Consider the following 17,473-nt stretch of genomic DNA (forward strand, 5'->3'; position numbering starts at 1 on the left):
CGTTGTTGTCAGGTTCCTATAAGGTGTCAGGACGTCGCTGTCTATCTCTCCATGGAGGAGTGGGAGTATCTAGAAGGACACCAGGATCGGTACCAGGAGGTAATGATGAAGGAGCTCCGGCCTCTGTCATCACCAGGTGAGAGGAGACTCTTGTTGGCTCCGGTGGATGTGATGACGTCTCTCAGCCTCGTCCTATAATAGATGAGTTTTCTCCAGACTTGCTCTGGTTTTCTCTACATTTTCTCACAGCTTTCATTCCCTGATTATTCTCTTCTGATCTGTGAGTCGCGGTTTCTCCGCTGTCGTCTCCATCAGTCTTGAGTCTTCGTCCTCGGCGGCTTCTTTCAGAATCTTTCACCTTCCTTAGAGCATCGGTCACATTTTGACTGCAGATGTCCCAACTCTTCTGTCCGTTCTCTCCTGTGAGATCTTTCGGTATCTGAGTCTGTCGTGGATTGTTACTCAGCAGAGTCGGGGTTAATTTGATGATTTTCCACCTAATCCGCTGTCGCTCGTCCGTCCCTCAGAATCTGTGCAGGCTCAGGCTGCGTGCTCACTATGCGTTTTTCAAGCGTTTGTGCCGCGGAATTTCCGCCGCGAAAACACTTAATAAACTCTTGCTAATACGTGCCCCTTGGTCCCCAATGATAATCCGGACGTAGCAGAGAAAATACCGGGGGCCATCGGAAGGTGAGTATAATCTTTATTTTTTACCATTTTTATTCTTTTTTTAACTATTACTTGGTCACACTATATAAATCCATTCCGGTTGCCGGTTGCATGGATTTATATAGTGTGACCAAGTTGTCAAGCACTTTTCCAAGTGATGCGAAAAGCGCTTGATAACCCGCATGCGGAAATGCTGCAAAAAACGCTCGACAAACGCTTCTACCTGGCAGGAAAAACGCATGTAAAAACCGCATGCGTTTTTCCCGCCAGGGAGAAGCGGAAAAAATATGCAGCATTTCTGCATCATAGGCACTTAGCCTTAATGATGATTTTCATCAGTCGTGGTCGGGCGTCTGGCTCCTCCCTCTTGGCTGACACTTATGTGACCTTCCTTGGTCTCCTCTGTTCATTCTTCTTCTTTGTGACAAATCACTTTCTCCGTACTGAGCACAAAGTCCTGGATAAATATCGGCACTGGACCGTCCCTCAGACCACCAAACACGAGTCCTCACATAAAGATGGAGCGTGGTGGAGCCGATCACCCACCAGAGCCTGACATGGAGGCTCCAGCAGTTCTCCGGCCCCCGCATCTATTCACCACTCGCTCTGCAAGCGGAGAAGCACAGAACTTTCCGCACTGGAGGAGAAGGTCGGATCACCGCGCACTCCTCTCTATAGGAGGAATGTTTCTCCTTGAGGATAGGCCATGCAATGCTCCATGGGAAATACAATATGCAAATTTCTTTTTCCCAGATGCAGATAACTGGGTGTGTATCGCCACCTACAGTATAGGACACAGCAATTCTAGGGGTCAATATCAATGTTTCAACCCCACCCTAATGGGGCCAATTTCCATTTTTGCATTTTTTTCTTCTCCTTCTTCTATAAGACAGAACTTTTGTATTTTTTCATCCACAGATGTTTGACGTCTTCTGTGTTTTTTGCAGGATGCATTTTGCATTTTACCATATAATGTGCTGAAAAACAGGAAAAAAATTTCAGCTGAGCTGAAACAGTTAATAAAAAACCCCACAAAAAAAAACAAAACACAATTACACGTCTTTTTGGGGTTTTGTTTCTCAGCATTTATTGGGCGGTAAGAATAACCTCGCTGCCATTTTCCAGGTCAGTACAGTTACAGCAATTCCAAACTTGTCGGGTTTATTTTTTAGAATATATTTTATGGGTTAAATATTCAGAACTGTTCCTGACACCCATCACTTTATCTTCCATTATCGGAGCTGTGTGAGGTTTTCTCTTCTTGAATGGCGCACTGACCTTTTTATTGGTGACTTTTTTGATCGTTGTTTTTTCATTGCAGTTTTGGGGAGGTGTTTTTCATGTTTTTGATGTTTTTTTTTTTCTCATGGCGTTTACCGTGTGGGATAAATCTTGACGTGACAATGCCAAATATATTTGTTTCTAAAAAAAATTTTTTTTGCTCTGATTTTTGGAGACAAAGCAAAAATAATGCGGACTTCAACCTGAGATCCTATTCATACCGGGCTTCATAGGAAAACCTTGCCGGCTGAGACAGGGGTCTTCTGCAGGCCCCTGTTGTTGGGACCCTGCGATTTAGTGACTGATTGACAGAAGAATGGGACACCCAACCACATAAAGGGAACCTGTTATGTAAAATAACACTATTAACATGCAGATATGGGGTTAACCTGCAGGTTAATAGTGTTTGGAACCCTCCTGGTGCCTGCACGGAGAGCGCCGCTGCCAGGAGGAAATGAACCTTATTCCACTTCGCATTGCTCGCGCAGCTACAGTCACTGCTCAGTGTATATAGAGCTGCGGCGGTTACAGCGCCCTCGGCACTGACTGACAGCCGCCTGTAATTCTGAGCCCTAATGCTGAGCTGGCTGTCAGTCAGTGCCGAGGGAGCTGAGCGGGGCTCTCAGTGCGGGCGCCGGGGAGGTTCAAAATGTTATTAACTTGCAGATTAACCCCATATCTGCAGGTTAATAGTGTTATTTTACACGACAGATTCCCTTTAAATGCCACTGTCAGGCTGTCAGCAGCAGTGAAGTGGTTAAATGGCAGCAATCGGAGCTCGCTCCACATGAACACCAGATATCATCTGACTGACGAGGGTCTTCTCTGTCCCTCTCCTCAGGGTCCTCATCCTCCGAGTGCAGAGTATTAGGCTTTGGCCTCGCTGATTATCACTTCATACTTGAGGCCCACAATGCGCTGGGTCATCGGTACCGGTGGTGGGGACCACAACAATGTAATTTATTCCCTGATACATAAACATAGAATTACCGGTTCTGAGAGATGAGTCTCATATATAGACAGATACACGGCAGGTCATGTATTCAGTCTCTGTGTCTCCACAGTTGGATCCAGGAGGAGAAATCCCCGTCCTCTGTATCCCCAGGACTGTCCAGAGGAGAATCACAACATCCCGGAGGATCATCAGGTAGATGACACTGAAGCCCCCACAACATCTGACCATGAAGTGATTGGACCTGAGCTCATCTTACATTTATATTTTTAGGGTGAAGATCTGATTGATATTAAGGTTGAGGTTATACATGGAACACAAGAGGCGACCGCAATATGGGCCGATCAGCAGGGTGAGGAGGGGAGACTGTCATGTCTGTTCTGTGGTCACCTACAACTATTCCCATCATTGCATGACACAATCTACAGTGTCATGTAAAAGTATGGGCTCCTCTGACCAAAATGACTTACACTGTGTGCAGAATTATTAGGCAAGTTGTATTTTAGAGGATTATTTTTTATTATTGATCAACAACTATGTTCTCAATCAGCCCAAAAGACTCATAAATATCCAAGCTTAATATTTTTGGAAGTTGGAGTGGGTTTTTTTTAGATTTGGCTATCTTAGGAGGATATCTGTTTGTGCAGGTAACTATTACTGTGCCGAATTATTAGGCAACTTAATAAAAACCAAATATAATCCCATCTCACTTGTTTATTTTCACCAGGTAAACCAATATCAGTGCACAAAATTTAGAAATAAACATTTCTGACATGCCAAAACAAAAAACAAAAAAATTAGTGATGAATATAGCCACCTTTCTTTATGATGACACTCAGCAGCCTCCATCCATAGATTCTGTCAGTTGCTTGATCTGTTTTCGATCAACATTGCATGCAGCAGCCACCACAGCCTCCCAGACACTGCTCCGAGAGGTGTACTGTTTTCCCTCCCTGTAGATCTCACATTTTATGATGGACCACAGGTTCTCTATGGGGTTCAGATCAGGTGAACAAGGCGGCCATGTCATTATTTTTTCTTCTTTTAGACCTTTACTGGCCAGCCACGCTGTGAAGTAGTTGGATGCATGTGATGGAGCATTGTCCTGCATGAAAATCATGTTTTTCTTGAATGATACCAACTTCTTCCTGTACCACTGCTTGCAGAAGTTGTCTTCCAGAAATTGTCAGTAGGTCTGGGAGTTGAGCTTCACTCCATCCTCAACCCGAAAAGATCCCACAAGTTCATCTTTGATACCAGCCCATACCAGTACCCCCCCTCCACCTTGCTGGCATCTGAGTCGGAGTGGAGCTCTCTGCCCTTTACTGATCCAGCCTCTGGCCCATCCATCTGGCCATCAAGAGTCACTCTCATTTCATCAGTCCATAAAACCTTTGAAAAATCAGTCTTAAGATATTTCTTGGCCCATTCTTGACATTTTATCTTATGTTTCTTGTTCAAAGGTGGTCGTATTTCAGCCTTCCTTACCTTGGCCATGTCCCTGAGTATCGCACTCCTTTTGCTTTTTGATACTCCAGTAACGTTGCAGCTCTGAAATATGGCTAAACTGGTGGTGAATGGCATCTTGGCAGCTTCACGCTTGATTTTCCTCAATTCATGGGCAGTTATTTTGCGCCTTTTTTGGCCAACACGCTACTTGCGACCCTGTTGGCTATTTGCCATGAAACGCTTGATTGTTCGGTGATCACGCTTCAAAAGTTTGGAAATTTCAAGACTGCTGCCTCCCTCTGCAAGACATCTCACAATTGTGACTTTTCAGAACCCGTCAAATCTCTCTTCTGACCATTTTGTCAAATGAAAGGAAGTTGCCTAATAATTAAGCACACCTTATATAGGGGGTTTATGTCATTAGTCAACACCCCTCCTCATTACAGAGATGCACATCACCAGATTTACTTAATTGGTAGTTGGCTCTTAAGCCTATGCAGCTTGGAGTAGGACAACATGTATAAAAAGTATCATGTGAGCAAAATACTCAGTTGCCTAATAATGCTGCACACAGTGTATTGTGAACAGTTAAGCAGGATTAAATGATCTCTAAAAGGCCTAAAGATGAAACATTTCCTTTGTATTTTAGGCAATATATATACAGTTAGGTCCATATATATTTGGACAGAGACAACATTTTTCTAATTTTTGTTCTAGACATTACCACAATGAATTTTAAACAAAACAATTCAGATGCAGTTGAAGTTCAGACTTTCAGCTTTCATTTGAGGGTATCAACATTAAAATTGGATGAAGGGTTTAGGAGTTTCAGCTCCTTAACATGTGCCACCCTGTTTTTAAAGGGTCCAAAAGTAATTGGACAATTGACTCCAAGGCTATTTCATGGACAGGTGTGGGCAATCCCTTCGTTATGTCATTCTCAATTAAGCAGATAAAAATCCTGGAGTTGATTTGAGGTGTGGTGCTTGCATTTGGAAGGTTTAGCTGTGAAGTAAACATGCGGTCAAAGGAGCTCTCCATGCAGGTGAAACAAGCCATCATTAACCTGCAAAAACAGAAAAAACCCATCCGAGAAATTGCTACAATATTAGAAGTGGCAAAATCTACAGTTTGGTACATCCTGAGAAAGAAAGAAAGCACTGGTGAACTCATCAATGCAAAAAGACCTGGGCGCCCACGGAAGACAACAGTGGTGGATGATCGCAGAATAATCTCCATGGTGAAGAGAAACCCCTTCACAACAGCCAACCAAGTGAACAACACTCTCCAGGAGGTAGGCGTATCAATATCCAAATCTACCATAAAGAGAAGACTGCATGAAAGTAAATACAGAGGGTTCACTGCACGGTGCAAGCCACTCATAAGCATCAAGAAGAAAAAGGCTAGACTGGACTTTGCTAAAAAACATCTAAAAAAGCCAGAACAGTTCTGGAAGAACATTCTTTGGACAGATGAAACCAAGATCAACCACTACCAAAATGATGGAAAGAGAAAAGTGTGGCGAAGGCGTGGTACAGCTCATGATCCAAAGCATGCCACATCATCTGTAAAACACGGCGGAGGCAGTGTGATGGCTTGGGCATGCATGGCTGCCAGTGGCACTGGGTCACTAGTGTTTATTGATGATGTGACACAGGACAGAAGCAGCCGAATGAATTCTGATGTATTCAGAGCCATACTGTGTGCTCAGATCCAGCCAAATGCAGCCAAACTGATTGGTCGTCGTTTCATACTACAGATGGACAATGACCCAAAACATAAAGCCAAAGCAACCCAAGAGTTTATTAAAGCAAAGAAGTAGAATATTCTTGAATGGCCAAGTCAGTCACCTGATCTCAACCCAATTGAGCATGCATTTCACTTGTTAAAGACTAAACTTCAGACAGAAAGGCCCACAAACAAACAGCAACTGAAAACCACCGCAGTGAAGGCCTGGCAGAGCATCAAAAAGGAGGAAACACAGCGTCTGGTGATGTCAATGAGTTCAAGACTTCAGGCAGTCATTGCCAACAAAGGGTTTTCAACCAAGTACTAGAAATGAACATTTTATTTACAATTATTTAATCTGTCCAATTACTTTTGGTCCCTTTAAAAACAGGGTGTCACATGTTAAGGAGCTGAAACTCCTAAACCCTTCATCCAATTTTAATGTGGATACCCTCAAATGAAAGCTGAAAGTCTGAACTTCAACTGCATCTGAATTGTTTTGTTTAAAATTCATTGTGGTAATGTCTAGAACCAAACTTAGAAAAATGTTGTCTCTGTCCAAATATATATGGACCTAACTGTATATATAATATTATATATGTCAATTTTTACATTTTAAAAATTACATCAAGGAAAATGGGCTGATGCAAAGTTTGGGCACCCTTGGAGATTTGTGTGCTCAGATAACTTATAGCTTGTTCACAATCATCGTTAGGAAAGACCAGGTGATGCAAATTTCCCAGCTTTATAAAAACCAGACTCCTCTAACCTTGTACCAAAAACAGCAGGTATGGGTTCTTCTAAGCAGCTGCCGAGCACTCTGAAAATGGTGGAGGCCGCAAAGCAGGAGAAGGCTATCAGAAGATAGCAAAGCGTTTTCAAGTTGCCCTTTCCTCAGTTTGAAATGTAATTAAGCAATGGCAGTTACCAGGAACAGTGGAGGTCAAGATAAGGTCTGGAAGACCAAGCAAAATTTCACTGAAAGCTGCTCGTAGGATTGCTAGAGAGGCAAATCAGAACCCCTGCTTGACTGCAAAAGACCTTCAGAAAGATTTAGCAGACTCTGCAGTTGTGGTGCATTGTTCTACGATTCAGAGACACCTGTACAAATATGGCCTTCATGGAAGAGTCATCAGAAGAAAACCTCTCCTGCGACCTTACCATGAAATTCAGCGTCAGAAGTCTGCAAAAGTACATCTAAACAAGCCTGATGCATTCATTTTGGAAACAAGTCCTGTGGACCAATGCGGTTAAAATAGAACTCTGGCCCCAATGATTAGAAGTATGTGTGGAGAAAAAAGGGCACAGAATTTCAGGAAAGAACATCTCTCCAACCATTAAGCATGGTGGTGGATCAATAATGCTTTTGGGTTGTGTTGCAACCAACGGCACGGGAAACCTTTCACGGGTAGAGGGAAGAATGGATTCAATGAAATTTCAACAAATTCTTGATGCAAAAATAACACCATCTACAACCCCTGGCAAAAATTATGGAATCACCGGGCTCGGAGGATGTTCATTCAGTTGTTTAATGTTATTGAAGGAAAGTAGATCACAGACATGGCACAAAACTAAAGTCATTTCAAATGGCAACTTTAGGGCTTTAAGAAGAAAAGAAATCAAGATTAAAAATGTGGTACTCAGTAAGGGTAATTTTTTTCAGACCAAGCAGAGGGAAAAAATTATGGAATCACTAATTTCTGAGGAAAAAAATTATGGAATCACCCTGTAAATTTTCATTTCCAAAATTAACACTTGCATCAAATTAGATCTGCTCTTTAGTCTGCATCTAAAATGGAGTGATCACACCTTGGAGAGCTGTTGCACCAAGTGGACTGACATGAATCATGGCTCCAACACTAGAGATGTCAATTGAAACAAAGGAGAGTATTATCAAACTCTTAAAAGAAGGTAAATCATCACGCAATGTTGCAAAAGATGTTGGTTGTTCACTGTCAGCTGTGTCTAAAATCTGGACCAAATACAAACAACATGGGAAGGTTGTTAACGGCAAACATACTGGTAGAACAAGGAAGACATCAAAGCGTCAAGACCGGAAACTTAAAGCAATATGTCTCCAAAACAGGAAATGCACAACAAAACAAATGAGGAACGAATGGGAGGAAACTGGAGTCAATGTCTGTGACCGAACTGTAAGAAACCGCCTAAAGGAAATGGGATTTACATACAGAAAAGCTAAACATAAGCCATCATTAACACCTAAACAGAAAAAAACAAGGTTACAATGGGCTAAGGAAAAGCAATCGTGGACTGTGGATGACTGGATGAAAGTCATATTCAGTGATGAATCGCGAATCTGCTTTGGGCAAGGTGATGATGCTGGAACTTTTGTTTGGTGCCGTTCCAATGAGATTTATAAAGATGACTGCATGAAGAGAACATGCAAATTTCCACAGTCATTGATGATATGGGGCTGCATGTCAGGTAAAGGCACTGGGGAGATGGCTGTCATTACATCTTCAATAAATGCCCAAGTTTACATTGATATTTTGGACAGTTTTCTTACCCCATCAATTGAAAGGATGTTTGGGGATGATGACATCATTTTTCAAGATGATAATGCATCCTGCCATAGAGCAAAAACTGTGAAAACATTCCTTGAAAGAAGACACATAAGGTCAATGTCATGGCCTGCAAATAGTCCGGATCTTAATCCAATTGAAAATCTTTGGTGGAAGTTGAAGAAAATGGTCCATGACAAGGCTCCAACCTGCAAAGCTGATCTGGCAACAGCAATCAGAGAAAGTTGGAGCCAGATTGATGAAGAGTACTGTTTGTCACTCATTAAGTCCATGCCTCAGAGACTGCAAGCTGCTATTAAAGCCAGAGGTGGTTCAACAAAATACTAGTGATGTATTGGAGTGTTCTTTTGTGTGTTTGTTTTTCATGATTCCATAATATTTTCCTAAGAATTGAGTGATTCCATCATTTTTCCTTCTGCTTGGTCAGTAAAAAATTACCCTTACTGAGTACCACATTTTTAATCTTGATTTCTTTTAGTGTTTCTTAAAGCCCTAAAGTTCCATTTGAAATGACTTTAGTTTTGTGCCATGTCTGTGATCTGCTTTTTTTCAACAACATTAAACAACTGAATGAACATCCTCCGAGCCCGGTGATTCCATAATTTTTGCCAGGGGTTGTATAAGAAAGGTGAAAGTGAAAAGAGGATGGCTTCTACAAATGGATAATGATCCTAAACACACGTCAAAATCCACAATAGACGAACTCAAAAGGCGCAAGCTGAAGCTTTTACAATGGCCCTCACAATCCCCTGATCTGAATATCATTGAAAATCTGTGGCTAGACCTCAAAATAACAGAGGATGCAAGACGCCCCAGGAATCTCACAGAAATGGAAGAATTTTCCAAGGAAGAAAGGATGAAAATTCCTCACACAAGAACTGAAAGCCTCTTGTCTGGCTACAAAAAGCGTTTACAAAATCTGATAATTGCAAAGGGGGGCGCTAGTAAGTACTAACCATGCAGGGGGCACAAACTTTTGCATCGGCCCATTTTCCTTTTTGAAATTTTTAAAATGTAAAAGATTAAAATATATACTTGTTTTGCCTAAAATTGAAAGGAAATGTCATCTGTAACTTTAGGCCGTTTAGAGATTATTTCATCTTCAACTTAACTGTTCACAATAACAGGAATTTTGACCAGGGGTGCCCAAACTCTTACATGTCACTGTATTCTGTCACTGTGTGTTTCCTACAGATGGACTCATGGAAAGAAATCCACCAGAGAGATGTCCCCGTCCTCTGTATCCCCAGGACTGTCCACAGGAGAATCACAACATCCCGGAGAGTCATCAGGTAGACGGTGCTGAGCCCTGTACCGGATCTGTATATGGGGGGATATTTCTGATTGAGGTCATTGATGTCACAGATTTTGGTGGTTTCTTGTATTGTGCTGATTGTTACATCTGATATATCAGGAGGAAGATCCGACTAAGAATAAAGTGAAGGACGAGACAGAAGAAGAAGCGATAACGAGGGGGGATCAGCCGTGTGTGAGTGACGTGAAGGAGGAGATTCCGGTAGATGTTTCCACAGGTGTGTAATAATGTCCAGTGTATAATAATGACTGCCATTAATATTCCTTCCATCCTTTACTTCCATATTGTTCTTACACAAGTCCCGTGCTGCCATATAAATGACTGAGCTTGTGATTCAGACAGAAACCCCGGGGGAAGATTCCCTATAATGAGGCAGATGGAGACATTGTGGACGCAGACTGACCTGTGATCCGGCAGTGTCCGTCTTTTTAAGCGTGCATAAAAGCACGGACCGCCACAGCTTTGTGCACTTCTCAAAAGAAGGACATCGGTGCACAGAGGCCTGACGGTGTCCAGAGTAACTCTGCTGCCTCATTATAATGAATGGATTCTTCTCGGGTGTCATCTGAATCACGTATTTTGTAGATTTAGATGGAAACCCCGATGTAAGTGCTCAGCGTAGAGCACAGGATAAATGTGATCCAAAATGTTCTGTACCCCAAAATGCCACCAATAAAAGCTTCTACTCAACCCACAAAAAACAAGTCCCTACTCGGGTTCATCATCTGTAAACAGAAGTATAGGGGGTGTCCACATTACTGGTAGAACAAAAGCTCTGGAAAAGTGACATGGTTCCCACTAAAAGAAATCCAGCAAAATCTGCGTTCCCAAATCCAAATACCCCCCCCCCCCTCCTCCTGGGCCCCACAGTGTGTCTAGACCGCAGTTAGCATCCACATGTTTGTCATTACTGTAGCGAGGAGAGCCCACTTAATTTTTAGGGTGTGTGAAGCACGAGCTGGGCATGATGTATTGGCGCTACAATGTAAAGGTACTGCAATGTACCGGGCACTATAATGGCAGATTTGCATTTTAACTTGGCAACATCCATTGCTGATTGTTTCTGCAAAACACCCATGGAGTCAAATTCATCACTACACCTGTAGATAAATTCCCAGAGGGGGGTTATTTCCAAAAATGGGGTCAGTTGAGGGGGGATTCTGCTCTTCTGCCACTTAGGGGCTTTGTATATGGAGACCGTAAACTATTCTATACAAATTTGTTCTCCAAGAGTCAAATATTGCTCTTTCCCTCCCGAGTCTCACCGTATGGCTAAGCAGTACAGTACAGACACATATGGGGTATTGCCCCGTTCAGCAGAAATTGTGTAACAAATTATGTGGTCATCTTTACCCATTTACCTTTGTGAAAATGTAAAATCTGGGGCTAAAACAACATTTTAGTGGTAAAAATGTATATTTTTTCTTTACTTCAGTGGTATAATACTTTGTAAAATACATATGGAGTCAATATGATCACTGCACCCCTAGATGATTTCTTTGTGAAAATAGAAAATTTGGAGCTAAAACAACCTTTTTTTGGGGGAATAAACGTCATTTTTGATTTTTACAGTCCAATGTTTTGAAACTTTGTGAAGCACCTGTGGTTTCAAAATACTCACCATACCTTTAGATAAATTTCATCAGGGGGTGTAGTTTTAAAAATGGCGTCACTTGTGTGGGGGGTTTCCACTGTTTAGGCACATCAGGGGCTCTGCAAACACAACATGGCCTCTGCTATCAATTTCAGCTGATGTTGCACTTCAAAAGTCAAATGGCGCTCCTTCCCTCCTGAGCCCTGCCGTGCGCCCAAACAGTAGTTCTCCCCCACATATAGGGTATCGGCTACTCAGGAGAGAGTGCACAACAAATGGTATGGTCCATTTTCTCCTGTTATCCTTGTGAAAATGCTAAATTTGGGGCTAAAGCAACATTTTTGTGGGAAAAGTAAAATTTTCATTTTTTTTTCTTTCCACATTGCTTTAATTCCTGTGAAGCACCTGAAGGGTTAATAAACTTATTGAATGTGGTTTTGAGCACTTTGAGGGGTGCAGTTTTATTGAATGGTGTCACTTGGGGTATTTTATGTCACATAGGCCCCTCAAAGTCTCTTCAAATGTGATGTGGTCCCTAAAAAAATATTAGTTTGGTAAAATTTTGTTGTAAAAATGAGAAATTGCTGATAAAATTTTAACCCTTATAACTTCCTAACAAGAAAGTGTTTTAGAAATGATGCTGATATAAAGTAGATATAGCGGAAATGTTATTTATTGACTGTTTGGTGGTAAAACTATCCGGTTTAAGGACATAAAAATTCAACGTTTGAAAACTGCGAAATACTCAATTTTTTTGTTACTTTTTTTTTGATATTTTCATAAATAAATGCAAATAATAACGACCGAAATTTACCAGTGACATGAAGAGCAATGTGCCAGGAAGCCACAGTCTCCGAATCGCTGGGATGTGCGGCCGCTCCAGAGTTATCACCACATAAAGGGACGCCGGTCACAATTGTACAATGAGGCTCGATCCTTAAGGGGTTAATGTGCCTTCAGTGCTATTACTGTGTTCTGATATTTCCCATCATGCCTTTAGCCATACTGAGGACATGATGGCGGCGGCCGGAGCTCGACGGCTCCCGGATGTACGGCCGCCTGTGTCACTCGTCAGTCTCATTTACATACATTAATGAAAGATTAAAACTCCATTGTTAATTGCGTGGACACTTTTCTACACTAAGAGCATGATGGGAAGAACGAGAGAGTGAAATGGCACTGGTGGTACATTAAGGGGTAAATGCTGGTGACAGGTTCCCTTTAAGAACTGTCTATTTGCTGTCTAATCTCTGCCACCCCTGACTTGTGCCAATGTCACCAGATTATAAGTGTCATTCACTTTACCCGTCATTGCGTTAATGTGATGGCATGTAGTTGTCCCCCTTATCACCGGTACTTTCACTGACGAGGGTCTTCATTGTGAGATCCAGAAAATACATTGAGAAATCTCTCGTGTTGTAGAAAAATTCCCATCGAATCTATTCAGATGCTAAATCCATTAGTGTCCTGCTGCTCTGTGTAATAGGGGGGTGATCGGGGGGCTCAGAGGCTGATTAATACTTTCTACAGGTGCTTCTCATTAACTTAGAATATGATCAAAAAGTTAATTTATTTCAGTTCTTCAACACAAAAAGTGAAACTCATATTATATAGAGTCATTACACACAGAGGGATCTATTATATAGAGTCATTACACACAGAGGGATCTATTATATAGAGTCATTACACACAGAGGGAGAGGGATCTATTTCACGTGTTTATTTCTGTGTATGTTGATGATTCTGGCTTACAGCCAATGAAAACACAAAAGTCATTATCTCAGTAAATTAGAATAATTAACAAAAAACACCTGCAAAGGCTTCCTACGTGTTTAAAAAGGTTCCTTAGTCTGTTTCAGTAGGTTCCACAATCATGGGGAAGACTGCTGACTTGACAGATGTCCAGAAGGCAGTCATTGACACACTCCACAAGGAGGGTAAGCCACAAGAGGTCATTGCTAAAGAAGCTGGCTGTTCACAGAGCGCTGTATCCAAGAAGATTAATGGAAAGTTGAGTGGAAAGAAAAAGTGTGGTAGAAAAAGGTGCACAAGCAACCGGGATAACCGCAGCCTGGAAAGGATTGTTAATAAAAGGCCATTCAAAAATTAGGGGGAAATTCACAAGGAGTGGACTGCTGCTGGAGTCATTGCTTCAAGAGCCACCACACACAGACTTATCCAGGACATCGGCTACAAGTGTCACATTCCTTGTGTCAGGCCACTCATGACCAATAGACAACGCCAGAAGCGTCTTACCTGGGCCAAGGAGAAAAAGACCTGGACTGCTGCTCAGTTGTCCAAGGAAATGTTTTCAGATGAAAGTAAATTTTGCATTTCATTTGGAAATCAAGGTCCCAGAGTCTGGAGGAAGAGTGGAGAGGCCACAATCCAAGCTGCTGGAGGTCTAGTGTGAAGTCTCCACAATCAGTGATGGTTTGGGGAGCCATGTCATCTGCTGGTGGAGGTCCACTGTGTTTTATCAAGACCAAAGTCAGCGCAGCCGTCTACCAGGACATTTTACAGCACTTCATGCTTCCCTCTGCCGACAAGCTTTTTGGAGATGGAAATGTCATTCTCCAGCAGGACTTGGCCCCTGTCCACACGGCCAAAAGTACCAATACCTGGTTTACACAACAGTATCACTGTGCTTGATTGGCAGCAAACTCGCCTGACCTTAACCCCATAGAGAATCTATTCTATAGAATCTATAGGGTATTGTCAAGAGGAAGATGAGAGACCCCAGAGCCAACAATGCAGACGAGCTGAAGGCTGCTATCAAAGCCACCTGGGATTCCATAACCCCTCAGCAGCCACAGGCTGATCGCCTCCATGCCACATTGCCGCATTGATGCAGTAATTGATGCAAAAGGAGCCCCGACCAAGTATTGAGGCATTTACTGAACATACATTTCAGTAGGACAATATTTCGGATTTTAAAATAATTTTTCAAGCTGTTGTTATAAAGTATTCTAATTTACTGAGATAATGACTTTTGTGTTTTCATTGGCTGTAAGCCATAATCATCAACATTAACAGAAATAAACACGTGAAATAGATCCCTCTGCGTGTAATGACTCTATATAATAGATCCCTCTGCGTGTAATGACTCTATATAATAGATCGCTCTGCGTGTAATGACTCTATATAATAGATCGCTCTGCGTGTAATGACTCTATATAATAGATCCGTCTGCGTGTAATGACTCTTTATAATAGATCCCTCTGCGTGTAATGACTCTATATAATAATTCCCTCTGTGTGTAATGACTCTATATAATAGATCCCTCTGTGTGTAATGACTCTATATAATAGATCCCTCTGTGTGTAATGACTATATAATAGACCCCTCTGTGTGTAATGACTCTATATAATAGACCCCTCCGTGTGTAATGACTCTATATAATAGATCCCTCCGTGTGTAATGACTCTATATAATAGATCCCTCTGTGTGTAATGACTCTATATAATAGATCCCTCTGTGTGTAATGACTCTATATAATAGATCCCTCTGTGTGTAATGACTCTATATAATAGAGCCCTCTGTGTGTAATGACTCTATGTAATAGATCCCTCTGTGTGTAATGACTCTATATAATAGATCCCTCTGTGTGTAATGACTCTATATAATAGAGCCCTCTGTGTGTAATGACTCTATATAATAGATCCCTCTGTGTGTAATGACTCTATATAATAGATCCCTCTGTGTGTAATGACTCTATATAATAGATCCCTCTGTGTGTAATGACTCTATATAATAGATCCCTCTGTGTGTAATGACTCTATATAATAGATCCCTCTGTGTGTAATGACTCTATATAATAGATCCCTCTGTGTGTAATGACTCTATATAATAGATCCCTCTGTGTGTAATGACTCTATATAATAGATCCCTCTGTGTGTAATGACTCTATATAATAGATCCCTCTGTGTGTAATGACTCTATATAATAGATCCCTCTGTGTGTAATGACTCTATATAATAGATCCCTCTGTGTGTAATGACTCTATATAATAGATCCCTCTGTGTGTAATGACTCTATATAATAGATCCCTCTGTGTGTAATGACTCTATATAATATAGGAGCTTCACTTTTTATTTAAGAACTGAAATAAATTAACTCTTTGATATTCTGATTTAGTGAGAAACACTTATATCTAGGCAGAGTGAATCACTGATGTGGTGGTGGTCCGGCGAGGAGGAGCCCCAGCAGGTCGCATTAGAGCATGAAGCCGCTGGGGCAAATGTGCAATATATGGATTAATGGATAAAGAGTAATAGTGACCTCTGCAATAGGAGGCTGAGAGCATTAGGCAGCAAGGGTGAAGCTGCAATTTAAGGACTAGGGTCCAATAAGTAATATTGACCTTATTAGAGGAGGTTAAGTATTACAGCAATATTTAACAGTTGCTCGGTACATTGAGTTATACTCAGTATCTAGACTGTATCTTTGTTGCATAAAGATAAGCACAGAGATTTATTGTCTATGAGATCAGCTCCAATTGTTGCACGTCAGTAAGATGCTGCTATATAAAGTGCTACTTCCCCTTTGAATGAAATTGAGGAACACCACTTAGGCTTAATATAGCTAATTAAAAGCGTAGTGTTTGTACTTTACTCCCCATTCTAGAGTGGAAATTCTATGTCTGTTATACTTGAGAAACCAACATATGAGAGGATTGGAATCCACTATATATTGTGGGGTTTCTACTCACTTGGGTGCATCGGGAGGCAAAACCGGAAGCGTTTCCGTTTAAATGTTCAAGTCGGTTTATTGCGCCATAAACCATCCACAAGCAAAAGGGAAAACAAACAGCCTTCAGTGCAGGCAAAACAAAGAAAACAGTTCTTTAGACAAAGTCTCTGGTTAGCCAGTCCTGTGGCCACACAGTTGGGATGGGTAGCATCCAGTACACTGGCTCAGTCTGGATATTACACAGGAGGCCTTTTCCCTCCACACACACAGACCATGTGTCAAACTAAGGACTCCATTTTAACCTCTTAACCACACACAGAGGTGAGGCATGTGAGCAGCCAGACTCGCCTGTCTCTCAGGCTGCCCGTAAAACCTGGGCCCGGATGCACCAAACAATCCTCTTAGTGCTATGTGCACTAAAGCAACACTCCAGGATTACATCACAGATGAGAACCATCTCTGTGACACATACCTTCCGTCAATTATATGTCCGGAAGCTGCCTTACATACCTCCCCCCTCTGCCTAATGCCATGGGGCTTGGCACCTTCTACTAGACAGGAGATTCTCGAGAGGGCATCGGCATTACCATGTAGCTTCCCAGCTCTATGTTCCAGATGGAAGCTGTAGGGATAAAAACCAGCTGGTGACCCTAGCATTTTTCCCCTTTTCTCTCTCATCCACCTGAGTGGGGCATGGTCTGATACTAATTTAAACATAATGTGTCCCGCGCCCTCTTTATGGCCAAGCATTCCTTTTCTACAATGGAATAATTCTTTTCACATGCAGATAGCTTCCTACTCAGGTAGAGAACAGGGTGCTCCTCCCTATGTATTTCTTGAGAAAGAACTGCTCCTAAACCGACTTCTGGAGTACAAATTCCCTCTTGAACACTTGGGCAAGCAGGACTGGTTGCTTACACAGAGCCATTTTCAGTTCTTGAAAGGCCATCTCTACCTCCACAGTCCATTTGGCCATAACTGATTTTGTCCCTTCAAGGAGGTCCGTCAGGGGTGTGGCCATCATAGCAAAGTTTGGGATGAATCTCCTGTAGTATCCCACGATTCCTAGAAAGGCCCTAACCTGCTTCTTTGAGAGTGGTCTTGGCCAGTTTTGGATTGCATCCACTTAACTGATTTGGGGTTTGATCTCACCTCTACTCACTACATATCCCAGGTATTTGGCCTCTTCTTTCCCCATGGCACTTTTTTTTTTTGATTTATCGTAAACCCCGCCTTCTTAAGCACATCAAA

At 42.0% G+C, this 17,473-nt stretch overlaps 1 protein-coding gene across 1 annotated transcript in view; it reads left to right on the forward strand.

Moving 5' to 3' along the window:
• The window catches only part of LOC141272135 (uncharacterized), a 45,756-nt gene that overhangs the window by 17,385 nt on the left and 10,898 nt on the right, over positions 1-17,473 (forward strand). The window contains exons 3-7 of the mRNA XM_073682494.1: positions 13-136; positions 3,015-3,097; positions 3,176-3,254; positions 9,817-9,914; positions 10,037-10,154. Coding sequence (XP_073538595.1) covers positions 13-136; positions 3,015-3,097; positions 3,176-3,254; positions 9,817-9,914; positions 10,037-10,154 — 502 coding nt within the window. The remainder of the gene's footprint in view (positions 1-12; positions 137-3,014; positions 3,098-3,175; positions 3,255-9,816; positions 9,915-10,036; positions 10,155-17,473) is intronic.

The sequence above is a fragment of the Phyllobates terribilis genome, unplaced genomic scaffold (assembly GCF_046119375.1).
Source record: "Phyllobates terribilis strain yellow unplaced genomic scaffold, ASM4611937v1 Scaffold_1__5_contigs__length_1240528914, whole genome shotgun sequence".
Lineage (NCBI taxonomy): Eukaryota > Metazoa > Chordata > Amphibia > Anura > Dendrobatidae > Phyllobates > Phyllobates terribilis.